General features: G+C 49.8%; 1 protein-coding gene across 1 annotated transcript in view; it reads left to right on the forward strand.

Annotated features, from left to right (window-relative positions):
* The window catches only part of LOC116285969 (uncharacterized), a 208,711-nt gene that overhangs the window by 10,315 nt on the left and 179,495 nt on the right, over positions 1-18,901 (forward strand). Inside the window, exon 5 of the mRNA XM_072951679.1 lies at positions 8,667-8,745. Within this exon, the coding sequence (XP_072807780.1) occupies positions 8,667-8,745 (79 nt within the window). The remainder of the gene's footprint in view (positions 1-8,666; positions 8,746-18,901) is intronic.

Here is an 18,901-nt window from a genome sequence, read left to right on the forward strand (position 1 = left end):
TCACTTCCCGCCCTAATTCCCAGATCTGATGCCGGAGGGTTGCGTTTCAGCTTCAGCTGGGGGCTGGGGGTGGTTACTGTGTTCCAGGGGTCTGCTTCGTTCCCGGGGTTCAGCACGCTGAAGTCATGGAAGGTCGGTGCCCTTCGCCCAGCCTGCTGCGGGGACCGATGGATGAAGGAACGGGCTGCTCCTGCTGTGTCAGGTCGACTGCCTCCACCTGTAAAGTTGGGGGAACGTGGGGCAGTAAATGGGTGGGCTTCTTAAAGTGAGCCCGGATGGGAAGCACGTAGTTTACTAGCATTATGACAGCATTTGAGGGGGGTGTTCCTGGTTAATGCAATGTCATTTCTTCCAACATAATCACAAAAAATAAACTGATTAGTGGCCTAGTCTCAGTCTTCATCCAAAGTCCAAAAGTTGGTCCAGTGGGTCCCCGCCCTGCCCGTGCACAGGAGCCACCAGGTCTGTCCCACGTCACCCAGACGGGGCACCTGAGAGGGGACTCAGGCATCAGGATTCCAGAAGTTTCCTCAGCGGAGTCCAGGGCGCAGGCAGGGCTGAGAACCACCATCTTAGATATTTCCCGTTGAAGAGCCGTTAGATTTGCTTCTGAGCAACTAAGGAATGTGTTTTCTTTATTCTTACACCTGAAAAATCTTGCCCTGACCTTTTCATCAAGATACAGTAGCGCACCTCAGCCTCCCTTGATGGAGAAACAGCCAGACATTCAAGCAGAGGTGAGATCTGTCTTGCTGGAGCTGGAGGCGTGTGATGGGGAGAGGGTCGTTACCAGAGGAAGTCAGTCATGCAGGTAGTCTGTTTAATTCCAGCGATGCCGAGTGGGGTGTGAAGTATAACCACGGAGGGGACGCCAATTGTGGCAACGAGCCGGGGGAGCCAAAGCGGAGCTGCTCACTTGGCATCCTGGGCGTGGGGTGGAGACGAGTCTCTGCTTCCAGCCTGAAAGCCAAACATTGGAATTTCCAACTTGCCTTCTAAGACAAGGCAGAAGTTAATTATAATTGAATAATGCATGGAGTCTGCTCTGGAATGATGGTCACCACACGGTATTCAAAGTAGTGTCTGAAGACCTGCTGGATGCCCTTCAAAGGGGAGGTTTTGATGCGGGCTGGGTGAGGGGGCCTGGGGCTCACTGTTTAAAATTCACCCTGTTCATACATTTTTATTTTATTTTCATCAGTAATGTAAATATAATTAAACGTGATGGAGCTAAAAATTGTTTCTCTTAAGTGTGTATGAAATACTAATAATGAAATTGCTAAGACAGTAAAAAAGAAGAGGAATAGAACTTCCCTACAGAGAAAACAGTGTTAGGAAACAGCAATATTTAAAACAGTTCCCTTGTCACCTGCGCAGAAGCAGACCCAGGTCGTGTCAGGGGAGCACATGTGACTATACACACACACGCATGCCCGTGTGCGGCCATGCACATGTGAGTGAGTGTGCATAGGGATGCGTCCGTCAGTAGTAGTGACAACAGGCTAACAATTAAAAAATAAAATCAATTCAAGATGAATCAAAGATTTAAGCATAAAAACGAAGCCAGTATAGCTTAAGAGAAAGTAAGGATTTTACATAATTTTAGAGACTCAAAGAAGCCGAAGCATGATGCAAAGCCACAGCTGTGAAAAAATTGCCAGTGATTTCATTACATAAAAACTTAAAACGTCTGTGTGATACAAGTCATAAGAGCGCAAACTATCAGCTTTGAAAAGCTATCCTCACACACGTTATAAGCGGAAGTTTAATTTTTTACACGCAGAACGTTCCTAAAGCAGTAGAGAGAACGCAGATGACCAAGTGGAAATACAGAGAAAGACAGTATTTAGTTAATTTACAGAAAAAAACCCCAAATAGCCATTAATGAAATTTGCAAAAGAGCTGTGTCTCTCTTTCTCTTCAGAACATTTGAATTTTGAAGTCTCAGAATTTCAAAAGAGAGAGAGGATGGTGATCTTTGGGATTTGTGAAAGAATGTGTCACTCAGAGAGAGGTTTCACGTACAAACCTGCCTTTTCCGTCCAGAAAGATGCGCGAAGAAGGGCGGATGTGTCCCCCTGGTGGCGAGTCTGTGTTCCTTAAATCAGCCCGGTTTTCCCCTTTGTTTCCCTTTCCCCTGCTTCCCGCCCGCCGCTCCCCTGCCCCCCTTTTCTGTTTGGTCTGAACCACAGATGATTACGCGGTGCTTGTAACAATGTATGTTCTTAATGGTACTGACGAGGACAGGTGTTCCAAGGACGGCTGTCACTGACTTTGGCCACGGTGGCCAAGCAGGAAGCTCAGGAACCCTGGCTCATGCGGCTTGGGGTTTGTTTCCTTCTGCCAGCGCGGAGCGCGTCCCGGTGAGAAGCAGCCGTGGTGATGATCAGCAGAAACAGACCAACGTTATTGTCACTTGAAGAAAAGAGAGAACTGTCTTATTTGTATTTAACTGCAGGTACAATGGTTCACTTTCAGAGCAAACTCTGGCGTGACTGAGTGGAAATTTTGCGTGATGCCGCGAAAGCCCGATTCCACTTTTTCCCACTTTGATGGGTCGTGACTGTGCAGCAAGCTTTGCCCTTCCTCAGAGCGCCTTCCCGCTTTTCAGCAATAGTCCCCACCAGACAGGACGCACTTGTGCTGCGAGTATCAAAAGTGTGGGCGTCCGTGTGCGCGCCGTGTGCACGCCACTGTGCCTCAGCGACAGAAGACGCTAGCGAAACGGGTCTGCTGCTGGGCCCTCTTTTTCGCCAAGATGTTGGTCGTTGAGAAAGGCAGGTCACCTGTCTTCGGGAAGTATTTTATTTCCTCAGTGAAACAGCACTTTCCCTGGGACTTCTGCGTGCTTCCCCCTCCCTCCCGGGCTTCCTGGTGGCGGCAGGACGCAGAGGACAGCGAGTTTGCTCGAGCTCGTGCTGAGTTTTGGTGAAAGGATGTTAGGGATTGTTTGATGCCCCGAATTTCAGTAGAATCGTTCGTAAATTCTGACTGCCTCTCCTCTGTGAAAAATAGAACAAAAACACTGCAAGTGACAGTGTCTGTATTCACTTAACCAGAACACTGTTAGGAGAGCATTCCCTCCGTTAAAATGATAACACAGGTATTTTGATGGAAAACACTGCTTTGAGTAAAACCTTGGCAAGAAATGTATACTTGTGATTGGAAAGCACATTCAACTCTGAACCAGTTTCAATGGACTTGTTTCTTGGCAGCAGTAAAAACATCTCCAAGGAAACCTGTGAGTTAAATATTGTATTTCATACTTTATTCACAGTCCTGTTGAACTACGATGCTAACGAAATAAAAACTGCAATTTTTAGAAATCTCACATTTTGTTTTAACCCAAATTTAGATAACTGTGTAAGAATATTCAGAAACAGGACATTTCTACACTGAGGAAACGTGGAGTCCGACATGGTGCATCTTCCCGTTCTCAGCGCGGCACTGACGGGGCAGCGGCACTGAGGCGTCCTTTGTGCTGGAGGGGTGGGCTCCGCCCCAGACACCCTCCTGGGGAGGACCGTGGAAGCTGTCATTGTGCCACACGCACACACATCACGTGTGCGCCCACAGTTCAGGTCGTGTGCACAATGCACACATGCACACGTGTGTACACACGTGTTTAAGTATATGCGTACGTAGACACAGCCGTATGTGTACAGATGTGCTTTTTTCCCGTATGCGTTGGTACACGCGTTTAATAAAATACGGGGACAGGATAGTCGTTTTTTGAAGTAAAAATATTGGTGTGGTAGTAGTTTGGGGACCTAAAGGAAGCGTGGTGATGGGTTTTGAACATTAAATGAAGGGAAGATACAGAGAGAGTCACTGAGTGACAGGTTCTCTCGGGACAGCGTTGTGTCCGGAGCTAACTAGGTGCTCACTGGCCACAGGCTTTCCGCCGGCTGAAGAGTCCGTGAGCACATGGGGGCTGTGAGGCTCCCGGGATCATTGGCTGAAGCTGAGAATTACCCGTAAAAACGGGCTTTATCTCTGAATGGCAGCGGCTCTGGTGTGGACCGTGGACGGGTGCTCTGGGCAGTGGTGGGCGGTGAGGCGTGGCCTGGGTGCCCCCCAGGGCGGGTGTCAGCGTCCTCAGACGCTGTTTGTGGAGCCGTGGCTGAGCCTTCAGGGTGGGGCCCGTGGAGAGAGGTTGGGGGCCGGGGAGCCCGGGGCCCCTCGCTGGCTGTAATTGGGCGTGATGGCTAAAACAGTCACCCGCTCCCTTAGCCAGAGCACGTCTGTTTTCCTCATCAGTCATTAAAAAAAGGAGCACAAAACAAAACATTTTATCCCACACTAAAAAGGAGCCCCTCGCCTTGGGCCCCGGCAGTCGTGCTCGGAAACCGTGCCTTTGGCCGATGTAACGGGATGTTCAGAAACGCGTGTGCCAGTCCAGGTAGCCGACCTTCCCTGTGCATCAAGACATGCCATCAGCATACGCATTTGGAAGAAATCTTAAGTGTATTTATCTGAAAAAAATCTGTACTTTTCATTTGCCAGAGTACATTCCCCACAGCTTTCCAAGTTGCTGAAAGGTGATTTTTTTTTGGTAACTTGTTTTTCTGTTCAAATACAGTTTATTTCTGCCACCTGTAATTTTTCTCTCTGGATGTTTTAAAAAATTTCTTTTCATTTTCATATTTTTTATTATAGGTTACTATAAGATATGAGTAGAGTTCTCTGTGTTACACAGTATTCAAGTATTTAAATTTTATCAAAAATACCGTGATGAGCATTCTTTTTTTTTTAACATTTTTTATTGATTTATAATCATTTTACAATGTGTCAAATTCCAGTGTAGAGCACAATTTTTCAGTTATGCATGAACATATATATACATTGTCACATTTTTTTCTCTGTGAGCTACCACAAGATCTTATGTATATTTCCCTGTGCTGTACAGTATAATCTTGTTTATGTACTCTACACTTTGAAATCCCGTCTGTCTCTTCCCACCCCCCCGCCCCCTTGGCAACCACAAGTTTGTATTCTATGTCTATGAGTCTGTTTCTGTTTTGAATTTATGTTTTGTTTTAGATTCCACATATGAGCAATCTCATATGGTATTTTTCTTTCTCTTTCTGGCTTACTTCACTTAGAATGACATTCTCCAGGAGCATCCATGTTGCTGCAAATGGCGTTCTGTTGTCGGTTTTTATGGCTAAATAGTATTCCATTGTATAAATATACCACCTCTTCTTTATCCAGTCCTCTGTTGATGGACATTTAGGCTGTTTCCATGTCTTGGCTATTGTAAATAGTGCTGCTGTGAACATTGGGGTGCACGTGTCTTTTTGAATTAGAGTTCCCTCCAGATATATGCCCAGGAGTAGGATTCCTGGGTCATAGGCTAAGTCTATCTTTAGTTTTTTGAGGAATCTCCATACTGTTTTCCACAGTGGCTGCACCACACTGAACCCCCACACACAGTGTAGGAGGGCTCCCTTTTCTCCACACCCTCTCCTCATTTATCGTTTGTGGGCTTTTTTTAATAATGGCCATTCTGACTGGTGTGAGGTGATCCCTCACTGTAGTTTGGATTTGCATTTCTCTGATAATCAGCGACATTGAGCATTTTTTCATGTGCCTGTTGGCCATTTGTATGTCTTCACTGGGGGAATGTTTAGGTCTCCTGCCTGTTTTTGGATTGGGTCGTTTGTTTTTTTATTATTGAGTTGTGTGAACTGTTTGTATGCTCTAGAAATTAAGCCTTTGTTAGTCACATCTTTTACAAATACTTCCTCCCAGTCCGTAGGTTGTCTTTTCGTTTTGTTTATGGCTTCCTTTGCTGTGCCAAAGCTTAGAAGTTTAATTAGGTCCCATTTGTTTATTTTTGCTTTTATTTCGATTTCCTGGGTAGACTGCCCTAGGAGAACATTGCTGTGATGTATGTCAGAAAATGTTTGGCCTGTGTTTTCTTCTAGGAAGTTTATAGTGTTTTGTCTTATGTTTACGTCTCGGAGCCATTTTGAGTTACTTCTGTGTGTGCTGGGAGAGCGTGTTCTACCGTCACTGACTGACCTGTGACTGTCCAGCTGTCCTGACACCACCGGAACATTTCTGATTTGTTCACTTGCTTTGTCTCTGCTGCGTCCACCCTGGTTTAAACAGTCATTACTTCCCTGTTTGACATTTCATTTTAATGAAAATTAGCCCCCTGTTTCGGTCTGTAAGCACCAGTGTGGTTTCGGAGCCACGCACACGTGTAAATTCATCTTCTGTCTCTCTTTTTCTGTTTGATGCACTGTTTTTTAATTTCTTCAGACACAGTAAGTGCTCACTGTCCGTCCCCGCGGGCCTTCACGCAGGCGGCTTTTTGGTCTTTCCTCGGTGATTCTTTCCTCTTCTTGTCTCATCTTAATGTCCTCTCCCTTAGGGACCCTCCTCTCTCTCTTTTTTCCTATCACAGAGCCTGTTTCATTTATTACAGTCTCCACAGAACTTAATGTTTTTCTCTCTGTTTTCCCCGTGGATTCTGTGAAGGCATCGCCTCTCATTTACCACGGATCCCAGCATCTGGAACACAGTAGCTGCTCATTAAACATTTACTGAGCAAACAAGAGAACATAGGTGCTCAGTAAATGCTTGGTATGTGACTGATTCAGTCTTAGTTATGCTGAGTTCATTATTTATTGAGAGGGTGATAACGCCATTGAGTGTCTCAGCTTTTTCAGTGCCACGTGTGACAATTAATTATTTATGTTGTGGCCTTTCCCAAGGATTTCAGATTTTCCCACGATGCAGTTATAGCGCGTTTATGTTCAGGAAGCTAATTTTTATTAGACTAAATACACCACAGAGCTGCGGTTTTGCCCCACCAGACACAAAGGGAGCACAGATTTTTTTCTTTTCTCTAAAACAAAAGCATTTCTGAACTCTTCTGAAATTCTAACATATTTTGGTCCAAAATATATCACTGATTCCCTTGGGCAAAAATAAATTGAAATGTCTTAGGACAAATTTTGCTTTCGGATTCACAAAATAAAGTACAATTGTTTGCAGGTATTTTCGGGAACTGTGGTTCATCTAAGGTTAGCTGGTTTTGAGACCTGAGATACATTGAAAAAAGCAAAATGTTCCTTTCCTTTGGCTGCGTAGGCTGGCCGTGAAGGACCGCGCTCCTGTGCGCACCGCTGTTAAACCGGTTAGACTTAATCTAATGATAAACTCCAGAGTCAAATGTGTGTGTTGAGAAACATCTTCGCTTCTACGAAGCGGTAATGATCTCACCACTTGCAAGAACTGAACAAGTAAAACAATATCCATTGGGCAGAAGAGGTTGCATCTGTGTGCAGGTTTGAGATAAGCTGAACAGCGTATTTGGTCGTATTTACAGAGGACCGTCATTCCGCACTCAGGTCCGTGGTTCTTTTTCTGGCGTGGCTCCCCGTCCGCGTTGTAAGGGGCGCTGAGCCTGTGGAAGGAACGCATTTCTGGAACTCTTTTTCCTGCCGTCCTAACATGCAGCTATGTTTTTGAGACTTTGGGTCAAAGCGAGGTCTTCCATGATGCCAAGTGATGCTGTGGAAGAACCTCTAGTTAGGCAGCAGTCCCCAGCAGTCACAGCTGCTCTGAGGAGCCTGTTGGGGCTCCAACCTGCGGGCAGAGACAGTGGACCAGGACGCCCAGGGCTCCGCAGACAAGGCTGGGGAAGCAGCCCCGTCTCCGTTTTCACGTGGAATTGTGATTCGTGTGGTTGTGAGGGTTTCTAAGTCACCTGCAGGCGGACTGAGTCAGGATCCCCTGGGGCTCTGGTCTAGCAGATGGCTTCCCGGAGCTCCCGCGGGAGATCTGGGCTGAGCGGAGTTTGGCGTGGGCTCGTGGGGGTTGCTTTTATGAGCCGCCGGGTGATCTGATGCGCTCCCAGGAACTGGGCTGGCACCCACGCAGAGACACGTTCCCAAGGAACTCAAGGGAAGGTTCCAAAGTTCTGATCACCTCAGCTCTGCCCCCCAGCAGCCCCGCCAGCCCTGCCCGGGAAACGTAGAAAAACCCAGGTTTCGCACCCGAGACAGGCACAGAGACAGAGAGCTGAGAGAGGAAGAGGCTTTGCCGCCCTCTAGTTGAAGGGAAAAGGGCCCAGAAAGTGCTTACAGGTTATTGATTTGTCATGTGATTGTATCAGCTGTCGGTCAGACCGGTCACGTGGCTGTGTCCGTAAACCGAGTCACAGTCTGCTCTCCTGCAGAGGGAGAGCGAGCTCCGCCTGTGGGCCTGTCCCTGCCTTCCTCCCTCACACGAGCCCTGTGGTGTTCGTACGCTTTGCAGGTGTAACGCCCAGTGCAGTGTATTCAGGATGAGAGGATGGATTTTAACAAACTGTTGTCATCATCTTTTCTTTTTCTTATAGAAGTTGCCCCTGGGTACGTATGACCTCATTAGTCAGAATTTTTTCACAACCGCACTAACTTTTAGAAGCTAAGGTAGTGATTCTTAAGTTTTTGGATCAAGGGTCCCTTTGAGAATCTGAGGCGACCCTTGGAGCTCTCCTACCAGACAATTGATCTATTTATACGAGATCAAAGTTTCCCTAGACTTTTAGGGAACCTGCTAACATCCCAGAGCTCTGTGGGTCCGCAGTGCAGTGTAAAAGGTCCCGATCTTAGATATGTGGCATCCATGCTAATTTACAATTTAATAAATGTTGATATGTTTCCCAGGTGCCCGTGCAAGAGTGAGATTCATACACCGGACGAGCAGACATTGAAAGGACAACGGACCCGTCTCCCTGGAGGAGCCGTAAGTAATAGAAACGTCCCTGCTGAGTCCCTGGCGTGGTGGTTCACAGAGTGCCCTGACAGTGCCATTTTGGAAGAGCTGAACAGCCCATTTAAACCCTGTGACGCAGCTTGACGGGTTGAATATTCTGACGTCAGGTGGAAGGTGGTAAAAGCCAGAGTGTGTGGTGGGGCGGTTGTCGGCGCAGGAAGACGGGCTCGGCTGGAATCCCAGCTCGGCCTCCGGGAGCCGTGGGCCTGCCCGCACGGTGGCCTCCGGGCTCTGTGTCCGCGTCTCTGAAGTGAGGACACTTGTGCTGTGAGGACTGCGACGTTGCGTGCAAAGGACTAGCTTACCGCTTGACACGATCCTGGTGTTTTACGGCGAGTAATGGGTGGTGGTGATGATTGTTAATTCATGAAGCCAGCTCACAGATGGCGTCACTGATATGGAGCTCCCAGAACATTCGGTCTAACGTGTCATTTTACAGATGATAAAACCAAATTCAATGTTAATTTAAATGACTTGCCCCAAGTGAAAGTCCGCGGAGATGTGACTGCAGGAGACTCTTCCCTGCCGATCACAGTCTAGGGGATGTTTGTTAAGCTCAGATATGTAGAATGCTTTTGATTTTTTTTTAACGTTTTTTATTGAGTTATAGTCATTTTACAATGTGTCAAATTCCAGTGTAGAGCACACTTTTTCCGTTATACGTGAACATATGCTTTTGATTTTTAGTTAACAGTACTAATAAATGCCAGAAGCCTGTGACTCCCAACTTTGCTCCTGTCTCCAGTGTGGCCTCTCAGTTTCCAAAAAACGCTATTCTCTCCCCACCTTTTATTGTTTTTTAAATGAGGATAATCGTGGTGACCTACCTGGCTGCCTGTGAACTAGGGGTAACATATGTGAGGCACTTGGCAAGTGTTAATCCTGACATAATGATGCTTATTGTCTTTGTTACCAGATTTATCACTACTTTGTAATGATTATTTCAGTAATTCTTTTCCTCAGAACGTCTTTAACGAAACAGCTAATTTTAAATGCTGTATTTTTAAACGCAAAATTAAATTTAGCCAATGATACAAAGCATCATTAACTTAATTTCTTCGACCTTTCTTGATCTGTCTAGTTTATTTTAAAGGACCTGTTAATTTTATTTCTTCATGTAAGTCATCGCTGGCTGTAAATGCTAAACAAAATAATTTTAAACATGAATATATCCCCTAATTATAAAGTTGACATTTTGAAGGTTTTATTAAAGTATCTTTTCTTTCTCAGAAGCCTAATTAAAATGCTTTAATAATCCAAATTTACAAGGAATGGGATAACTAGCATGACCCTTTTGAATTTATATAGATGCTTTGAAAATCCAGAAATTCTCACTGGAACAGAAGACTGTACGGGTAAACCTTCTTTTGCTCATTCGTGGCCGGAAAGGTCTGCCTGGGAGCCACCTGGGGTCTGCCAGGTGGTCGGTGGCGTGTGTGCAGAGACCACTAGGAGCACGCCTGCGGCTGAACGGGCCGAGCTGACGGCCCGTTGTTGCGGGAGAGCGCGTGTCCGGGGCTCATGGGTGTGTCGGGAAGACACGTGGCCGAGCTCGGTGTCTGGCTGGGGGACTCGAGGGGCTGGGGTGCAGGGATCTGCTCTCTGTGGGAAGGTGTCAGACACTGTGCACGCTCGGTGACTGTGCGTTTTGATAAATCTTACCCGTAGGGAGGGGAGGCTGGAACGCAGGTGAAGACGTGATTGCGAAGAGTCCAGCGTCCGCAGGATTTGGCCGCGAGGTCCTTCGTGGACGGTGTGCTCACATGAGAGACGGGTCACGGGAAACTCTCAGCAGAGGTTGTCCAGACCCAGCCTGCTCCCCGGAGCTTTTTCAGTCGAGATGGAGCGATATTTTCACAAATCATCAACTACTGTCTCCTTTTTGCTTAAGAATTCTCCCCGCAGTTTTTCTCTCTCCTCTCGCGTTTCACTGCACACAGCAGGAAGGAGTCAGGCTGTGCCCGGGCACATGGCGTCGCAGCTGCCTGTCGTGATCACGGCTGCGATTCCCGCTCTCCGCACAGCCGGCAGGAGGCCCGGCGGCCGAGCGTCCCGCCTCTGCTCAGCCGGGATCAGCTCCGGCTTCCAGGCCTGCTGAGCCCTCGTCAGCGCCTTTAGCCCCGCGCCTCGCCAGCCCTCTGCTGGCGTGAGACGTGTGCTCTCAAGGACGGTGGAGGCCTTGTCTGCCAGGCCCGGACCTCCGGGGCCTCCCTGCCGTCTTCACCGCCGTGTTCCTGTTGACAGCCTGCTCAGAGCAATCTGGGCTTTGCTCTCACGCTCCTCAGCCTCTCCCCGGCCTCCACCCATCCCCAGCTCCAAAGCCAGGGCCGCATTTCCCGGTGTCTCTGCCAGCGGCACCGCTGTCCCAGAGCCAGAGTCTTCCTTCGTTTTTGGCCTGCAGGGGGCTGGGGGTCAGACACGTCTTCCCTCATCCCGTCCTGCTCTGCCCCTTCCAGTGCTGAGAACAACCACATCTGTTTGAGGGGAACTTGGGGACACCTGCCAGTGGAAAGTCACCGTGATCTTCTGTCGCCAGTTCTCTGCCAATCAGCTAATAAATTCGGTGAATTCTGATCAGAATCTGAGGGCTCTTCTCTCGCGGGGGTGAGGGGGGCAGGAAGAGGAGTGAGCAAGCCGGTTCCGAGATGGAGGCGAGAACGCAAACAGCGTCTGTAAAGAAAACCAGAGTTGGCAGCATGTTACTGTCTGACTTTAAAATGTTATAAATCTAAAAAGAATCAAGGCCATCTGGCACTGGCGTAAAGATGGACGTGGGCCAGATCTGGGGTCCAGACTGACTTCACATGGGTGTCTGTTTCTTTGCCACGCGAATCAGGATCATGCAGGGGGTAACTGATAATCTCCTGAGCCAGCAGTGCTCAAAAACAAACAAAACACACGCATCTCACTTCACATTTCATACAAAAACTAACTCACGATGGATCGTCGACGTCAAGATGCGCAGTTGTGGAAGACAACCTAGAAAATGTGTCTGTGGCCTTGCGCTGGGCAGGGGTGTTTCAGGTGGAACACAAAGAGCACGAAACACACGGAAACATGACAAACTGGGCTTCATCGAAATGAAAAAAACATTTGCTATTTTAAACATAAGACAAGTTACAGACGGAGTGAAAACGTTTCGATAACCTGTATCTGTGGAGAACCTGAAGCTGGAGCATAAAAAGAACCCCTGCAAGTCACTAATAAGGAAACAAAAAACCCAGCTTACAAGTCGGTGAAATGTCTGAACAGATGTTTCGCCAGAGAACAGGTGTGGAGGGAAACCCGCCTGTGGAAGGATGTCCGTCATCACGAGATCTTCGGGAAATGCGGATCAAAACCACCATGGGTACCGTCAACTACCTTTTAGAGTGGCTGAAGTACAAGAGCCTGAACATCCCCAGTGCTGGGAGGACGTGGAGCAGCTGGGCTCCCTCCCTGTGGTTGTGGGAGGAAACCGCTCGCTACCTTGAGACGCGGTTTGGCAGCTCCTCTTAACGTTGAAACGCTGAGTGGGACACAGCAATGTCACTTCCAGGTATCCACCCCGAAGAAGGAAATAAACATATTTGCACACGAAGACGACTGCTTGAATGATGATGGCGTCTTTAGGGTAATAGCCCTGGGTTGGAAGCCACCCAGGGGTCCATTGGCAGGTGCATGGCTGAGCAGGTGACCCTCCGCAGTGACAGGAACAAACTCTGACGCCTGGAACGACGTGGGTGGATGTCAAGTGCGTGCACTCAGTGAAGGGAGCCGGACCAGGGAGGTTCTGTGCTCCCAGGTCACACGCTGTCACATCCGAGGAAGGGCCCAGCCTCAGAGACAGGAAGCAGAGCAGTGGTTTCCTGGGACCAGGCGGAGGACTGGCTGCAAAGGATGCGAGGCTGTTATCTGGGGTCATGGAAATACTCTGTGTCACAGTTGTGATGCTGGTTACATGGCACATGTATCACAGCTGGTTTATTTGCATATTTTAAATCGGGGAACAGCTATTGTACGTGAAGTGTATCTCAATAAATCTGACCAGAAAAAGGACAGATATAAATATCTCATTCCCATTTGCCAGATATGTCTCTGAATTTACCCTCATTCCCCTTTTTGTGTGCTAAATCTGTGACTTATATAGTGACTCAGTGTCTTGAAGTCAGACAGTGAAATGCCTCCAGCTTTTTCTTTTAAGAAATAGTTTGCATTCCCGAATGTATTTTAGAATCAGCTTATTCATTTCGGTAGCCACCCCTCCGCCCCGCCCCACCATCGAAGCCGTCTGAGATTCTGATTGGAATTATGTTGAATCTGTGGATCAGTCGCTAAGAGCTTCCGTCACCCAACACACCACTCACGTATTCAGACCAGGCAGAGTGAAATGCTCTTATTTATTCTTGGTGGAACGTTTTAGCTGCGTAAACAGTTTGGGCAAAATCAAAGCACACCTTCGGCAGGTGACAGCCTCGTGTGCGTCTGGGGCAGAGCAGTCGGGGACCTGAGGGGCTCGGGGGCAGGCGTGCAGTTCCAGGGACGGCAGTCTGGTCCTATTTCCTGAGCATCCTTGCAGCTCAGTGTCTGAGCGCCTCTCCAGGAATAGTCCTGTCCTCGCGTTGTTTAATTGCGTCTTTCCTCCTGGCTTTGTGACCAGGTCTGGGGTACACCTGATGGGAAAGCAGTGATGCAAGACTCCCACGGCTGACGCCCAGAGCAGCCCTGGGGCAGGCCTGGCTCCCCTCGGGGGAGCGCGGCCCGGCTCTTCCCGTCCGTCCCACAGCGCCACCCTCTGCCCCGCTGACTCGCCCCCGCAGGAGCCTCGCTCTGGCAAGCCCTCTTTTTGGGCATCGCATGAAGGGAGGCTCCGAGGACCTCTCCTGCTCTGTGCCATCCTCGATGAAACCTGCGTGACATCAAGGATAGACCTGACTTTGAAAACATCCAGGTTTGTTCTTCAATGGGAGGTGGATGTTAGGAACAGACGTTCTCTGATGTCCCTGGGCTCCGAGGCCTCCCCGGGAGAGGCCCAGACTCTCACACTGGGAACTGGGTCAGTGTGGGGATGGACCGTCGCCTGCCTGGCCCGGGCCCGCACACAGGCGCTCTGCGGGCAGGGATCAGAGGGAGGAAGGGCTCGCCTTGGACTTGAGGCGCTGCTGCGAATGAAAAGTAAGATTCACAGGTGTGACCAGTTCTGAAGTCACTCTGTAAACAGCAACTCCCGCCACTCATCTGCGATGAGCTTTTGATCGCGTTTCTTCTTCTGACTTCTGAGGGCAGTCTGTGGTTTCCTGCTCTGAGGTTAACTTTCATCAGCCCTGCAGCGCGCTCAGTCGTGCCCCCGAACCGGAGGACACCCGGGCCAGAAGCACCCAGCCAGCTCGTCGACAGAGCGTCTGCCCCCTCCCCCAGCACGTCGGAGCCGCGGGAAGAGGGCTGGCCGCTGCGGCTTCCTTTCAAGTTCCCTGGGAGAGCCTAGCGCGAGTCGGGGTGTGGAACCGTCGTGGCCACCTCGAAGGGCCACGTGCCCGGGCTTGCTGGGGTTTATGTGTCCTTTTCTGTCTGGAACCCTCCGCTGGCGGCCCCTCCCGCAGCTCGTAAACCTCGTGTAGCTGTGTGCCTCTGTCTGCCCCAAAGCCGTGCCAGGGTCCCGCCAAATAACACGCGGGGTTTAGGTTTTGAGTGAATTACTACAAATACTCGGGGCCAGGCCTTGAAGAGGTAGAAGCTGCATTTCTCTGCACCTCCCGACCTGCGGGCGTGACGTCCCAGGCGCGGGGGGCGCTGGGGCCCGGGCTCGTTTCCCTTCTGTGGCACAGCGGATGTCTACGCTGGGACAGTGCTCGCCTGCCAAAGTCAGCTCTCCTAAAATATGTGCTACATTATCAAGAGTAAAGAATCCAAAACTCAAAAAATAAATGCACTTACGTATGTTAAGAAGAAAGCTTGATTATCTAACAAACGATCCGCCTGCAACATCCCGTTTGCTCCAGGCACCACCCTCCTCGGGGCTCTGGGTTGCAGTGGAAACCTCCTCTGGGCGATTCCCCGCCCCCTTCCTTCGAATCTCCCGTCCTCCCGGCCTCCTTCCTTCAGGACCTGCGGGGGAAGCCCGCGTTCTCCCGGAGCTGCTCTCCTCTGTCCCCGTCCTCCCCTCGTGTGTACACATCAAGCTGCGAGTGCCACAGACTCAAACGGGCTTAGACAAGAAAGGGAACCCATGACCCAATGACTTATCTGGAGGAGGAGTTAGAAAGAACACTCAAAAACCCAGAATCAAGACTTTACCCCCCGCCCCGCACCGCCCGCAGTGACGGGGGAACACTTCAGTCCACTCGTGGCTGTCATACTGCAGTGGCTTCTGGTCTCTCCCTTTTCCAGACCACCCTGCCCACAACCACCAGATCGGACAGATGAGGACCTGGGGCGCAGAGTGTCTGGGCTGCGTGGCTGAGGGCAGACAGCCTGTGAACACAGGGGCCAGGGCTCGGGGGCCAGGTCTGCACCTCCACCTCTGCGTGGCTTCCTTTCCAGATGTCCTCTCCCTTCAAAGCCGAGTAGAGGCCACCTGTCTGTCCCCTGTGGGCTCCCAGAGGGCTGCACCATCTCGTCACCTCCTGGGAGGCTTCCCCCTTCTGCCCCGGGTTGTAGGGAGGGGGTGGGGGGGGGCGTGTGTGACTGCTGACTGGCACGGAGACCGCAGCCCTCGTTAGGAACTCACGTGCGGAAAACTGCTATATACAAACCACTAAATGCAAAATAGACAACAGGGACCTCCGTACAGCACAGGGAGCTGTATTCAACGGCTCGTAGTAACCTAACGTGGAAAAGAACCCGAGCAGGAAGATCTGTACAGTGTAACGGAATCACTGTGCTGTGCACCAGAAGCTAACACAGCCTTGTAAGTCAACTCTACTTCAATAAAAAATTTAAAAAAAAAAAAAAGAAAACCGGTGGCCACTTAGACCGCTGCCCCGGGCCCTGGGCTGTAACAGCTGGGGCGCGGAGCGTGAACAGAGTGGCTTATGTCAGGTGGCTGCGTCAGCGCCCGGCAGACATGGGGTTATGACCGCCAGGTGTCAGGTGGCTGTCTTGGAGGAGGAGCAGGTGCGCCAGGTGCAGACTGGAATGCGAGGTGGGGAGCAGGTTAGGCCAGCGCGGCCGGCAGGCGGGACCACGAGGGACCTGTGAGGACAGGTGCTGAGGTGAGAGCGCCCGTCGGGGGCTGACAGAACCGCCTCGTGGGGGCCCGAGCGGCGTGAGGGTAAGAAATGACGGAAGTCCCGCTCGCGGGGGCCCGCGCTGTGTGCCCAGGTGTCTTGCTTACACGGGGATACTGGGTCAGATTCCCCTCCAGACAGGTGTTCGGACAGCTGTTTAATAAGTGCTGGCAGGCATCCAACATGAGGGGCAGGTAAAGAAATCAGTTAGGAAAAAAAAGAGAATGAAGACAAGTGAGGGGAGGGGGAGTCTGAGGCAGGTGGAGCCACGGCAGCCCCGAGGGGGCAGGAGGTGCGAGCGCTGCGGCCGAGTGAACGGCGATGCCGTCCCCGGGGCGGCCCTCGCTGTGGGCGGCACCGGCTCTCGGGCGGTGACATGCGGGACAGTTTCTGTGTCTCGTGTCGGGAAGGACTGGGCTTGGAAGGGGTGCCGTGTGTTTGGAGACGCGGGCCTTGAGTGGCAGGAAGCGTAACTGTTCGGTGACAGAAGTAGAAGAGGCCGGGGGTGGCGGGGTCGGGGAGCAATGACTGGGTAGTCCGGGGGTCGGGCCCGGAAATGGAAACAACTGCTGGCACATTTTCTGTCTCATCCTGGTTGGTGTATCTGTAACCTTGGCTGCCGTCTGTCACGTAGACGTGTGCGCACCCGGCTCACCAGGCTGCGTGTGAACACGGACACCACCCGCGGGGCCGTGGCGCGGGAGCACGTGCGCGCCCCCAGGCCCGTCTCCCCGCAGTGCAGACGCGCGGCCTGGGCTCATGCTGCTTCCCGCCTGCAGGTGGCGCTGTGGACTCACGGTCCAGCCCTGCATGCGGTCCATGCAGCCGGCCGGTCCACACCGCCTGCACGCCCGGTGCGTGCACGCCGGCAAGGTCCCGAGGACATGTTGTAGCGTGGTGAGGGCGGCACTGATGTGTCCGTGACACTTTTATTTGGGTCGAGGGGAAAGCCGCAGATGTGGAATACAGTTTCAGGTGGAGAAATATCCGGATTTTTGGTAACGACTCCCCCTCCCAGAACTGTAGACTCTCGCAGGCTGTTTTACACACAGCAGCGTACCTGGGTTCGGTTTTCCAGTTTCTTATTTGCCCCAGGTTCTATGTAACCAGTGTTTGTGTTTTCAGGCTCAAAATCAAGGTGAGCCTCCCGTGGGCTGAGGGTGGGGCTGTCTGGCCATCATCCCAGGGACCCCGGGACAGGACGCTCTCTGGTTGTCAGCAGTCACCCGGTGAGGACACAGGAGACCCCTAGTCGGAGTCTCTGGTCGCGCGTTCGTGCCCTTGGGCGGCGCCCCCCACGAACCTGGCTGGTGGTGCGGCACCCGCTCCGTTTTCCTTCAGGTGACGGGGCTCCGAATTCGGAGCTGTTCACTGAGGCAGCTGAGGAAGTAGAGATGTTCTGTTAATCCGGATACACATTTCTGAGCACGTGTGAGACAGACAGAGAAGGAGAGGGACACGCAGCTGCAGATCGTTACAGGTGGTGGTTACTCGGCGGTGGAATTGACGAGTTTATTTAATGCACTTTTCTGTATTGTTTGAATTTTCCTCAAGTAAGATGTCATTTTTTTTTGGCAAAAAAAGATCCTTTTTTTTTTACATTTTTTATTGCGTTATAGTCATTTTACGATGCTGTGTCAAATTCCAGTGTAGAGCACAATTTTTCAGTTACACATGAACATACATACATTCATTGTCACATTTTTTTTCTTTGTGAACTATCATAAGATCGTGTATATATTTCCCTGTGCCATACAGTATAATCTTGTTTATCTATTCTACATTTTGAAATCCAAGTCTATCCCTTCCCACCCCCCACTCCCTTGACAACCACAAGTTTGTATTCTATGTCTATGAGTCTGTTTCTGTTTTGTATTTATGTTTTGTTTTTTTTAGATTCCACATATGAGTGATCTCATATGGTATTTTTCTTTCTCTTTCTGGCTTACTTCACTTAGAATGACATTCTCCAGGAGCATCCACATTGCTCCAAATGGCGTTATGTTGTCAGTTTTTATGGCTGAATAGTATTCCATTGTATAAACATACCACCTCTTCTTTATCCAGTCATCTGTTGATGTACATTTCCATGTCTTGGCTATTGTAAATAATGCTGCTATGAACATTGAGGTGCAGGTGTCATCCTGAAGTAGGGTTCCTTCTGGAACCAGCGGGATTCCTGGGTCATATGGTAAGTCTATTCCTAGTCTTTTGAGGAATCTCCATACTGTTTTCCACAGTGGCTGCACCAAACTGCATTCCCACCAGCAGTGTAGAAGGGTTCCCTTTTCCCCACAGCCTCTCCAGTATTTGTCATTTGTGGACTTTTGAATGATGGCCATTCTGAATGGTGTGAGGTGATACCTCATTGTAGTTTTGATTTGCATTTCTCTGATAATTAATGATACTGAGCATTTGTTCATGTGCCTATTGATCATTTGTATGTCTTCCCTGGAGAATTGCTTGTTTAGGTCTTCTGCCCATTTTTGGGTGGGGTTGTTTGTTTCTTTCTTGTTAAGTCGTATGAGCTGCTTATATATTATGGAGATCAAGCCTTTGTCGGTTTCATTTGCAAAAATGTTCTCCCATTCTGTAGGTTGTCATTTTGTTTTACTTCTGGTATCCTTTGCTGTGCAGAAGCTTGTTAAGTTTCATTAGGTCCCATTTGTTTATTCTTGCTTTTATTTCTATTGCTTGAGTAGACTGTTCTAGGAGAACATTTTTGAGATGTATGTCAGATAATGTTTTGCCTATGTTTTCTTCTAGGAGGTTAATTGTATGTTGTCTTATGTTTAAGTCTTTGATCCATTTTGAGTTTATTTTTGTGTATGGTGTAAGGGAGTGTTCTAGCTTCATTGCTTTACAGGCTGCTGTCCAGTTTTCCCAACACCATTTGCTGAAGAGACTGTCTTTATTCCATT

Source organism: Vicugna pacos, chromosome 29 (assembly GCF_048564905.1).
Source record: "Vicugna pacos chromosome 29, VicPac4, whole genome shotgun sequence".
NCBI lineage: Eukaryota > Metazoa > Chordata > Mammalia > Artiodactyla > Camelidae > Vicugna > Vicugna pacos.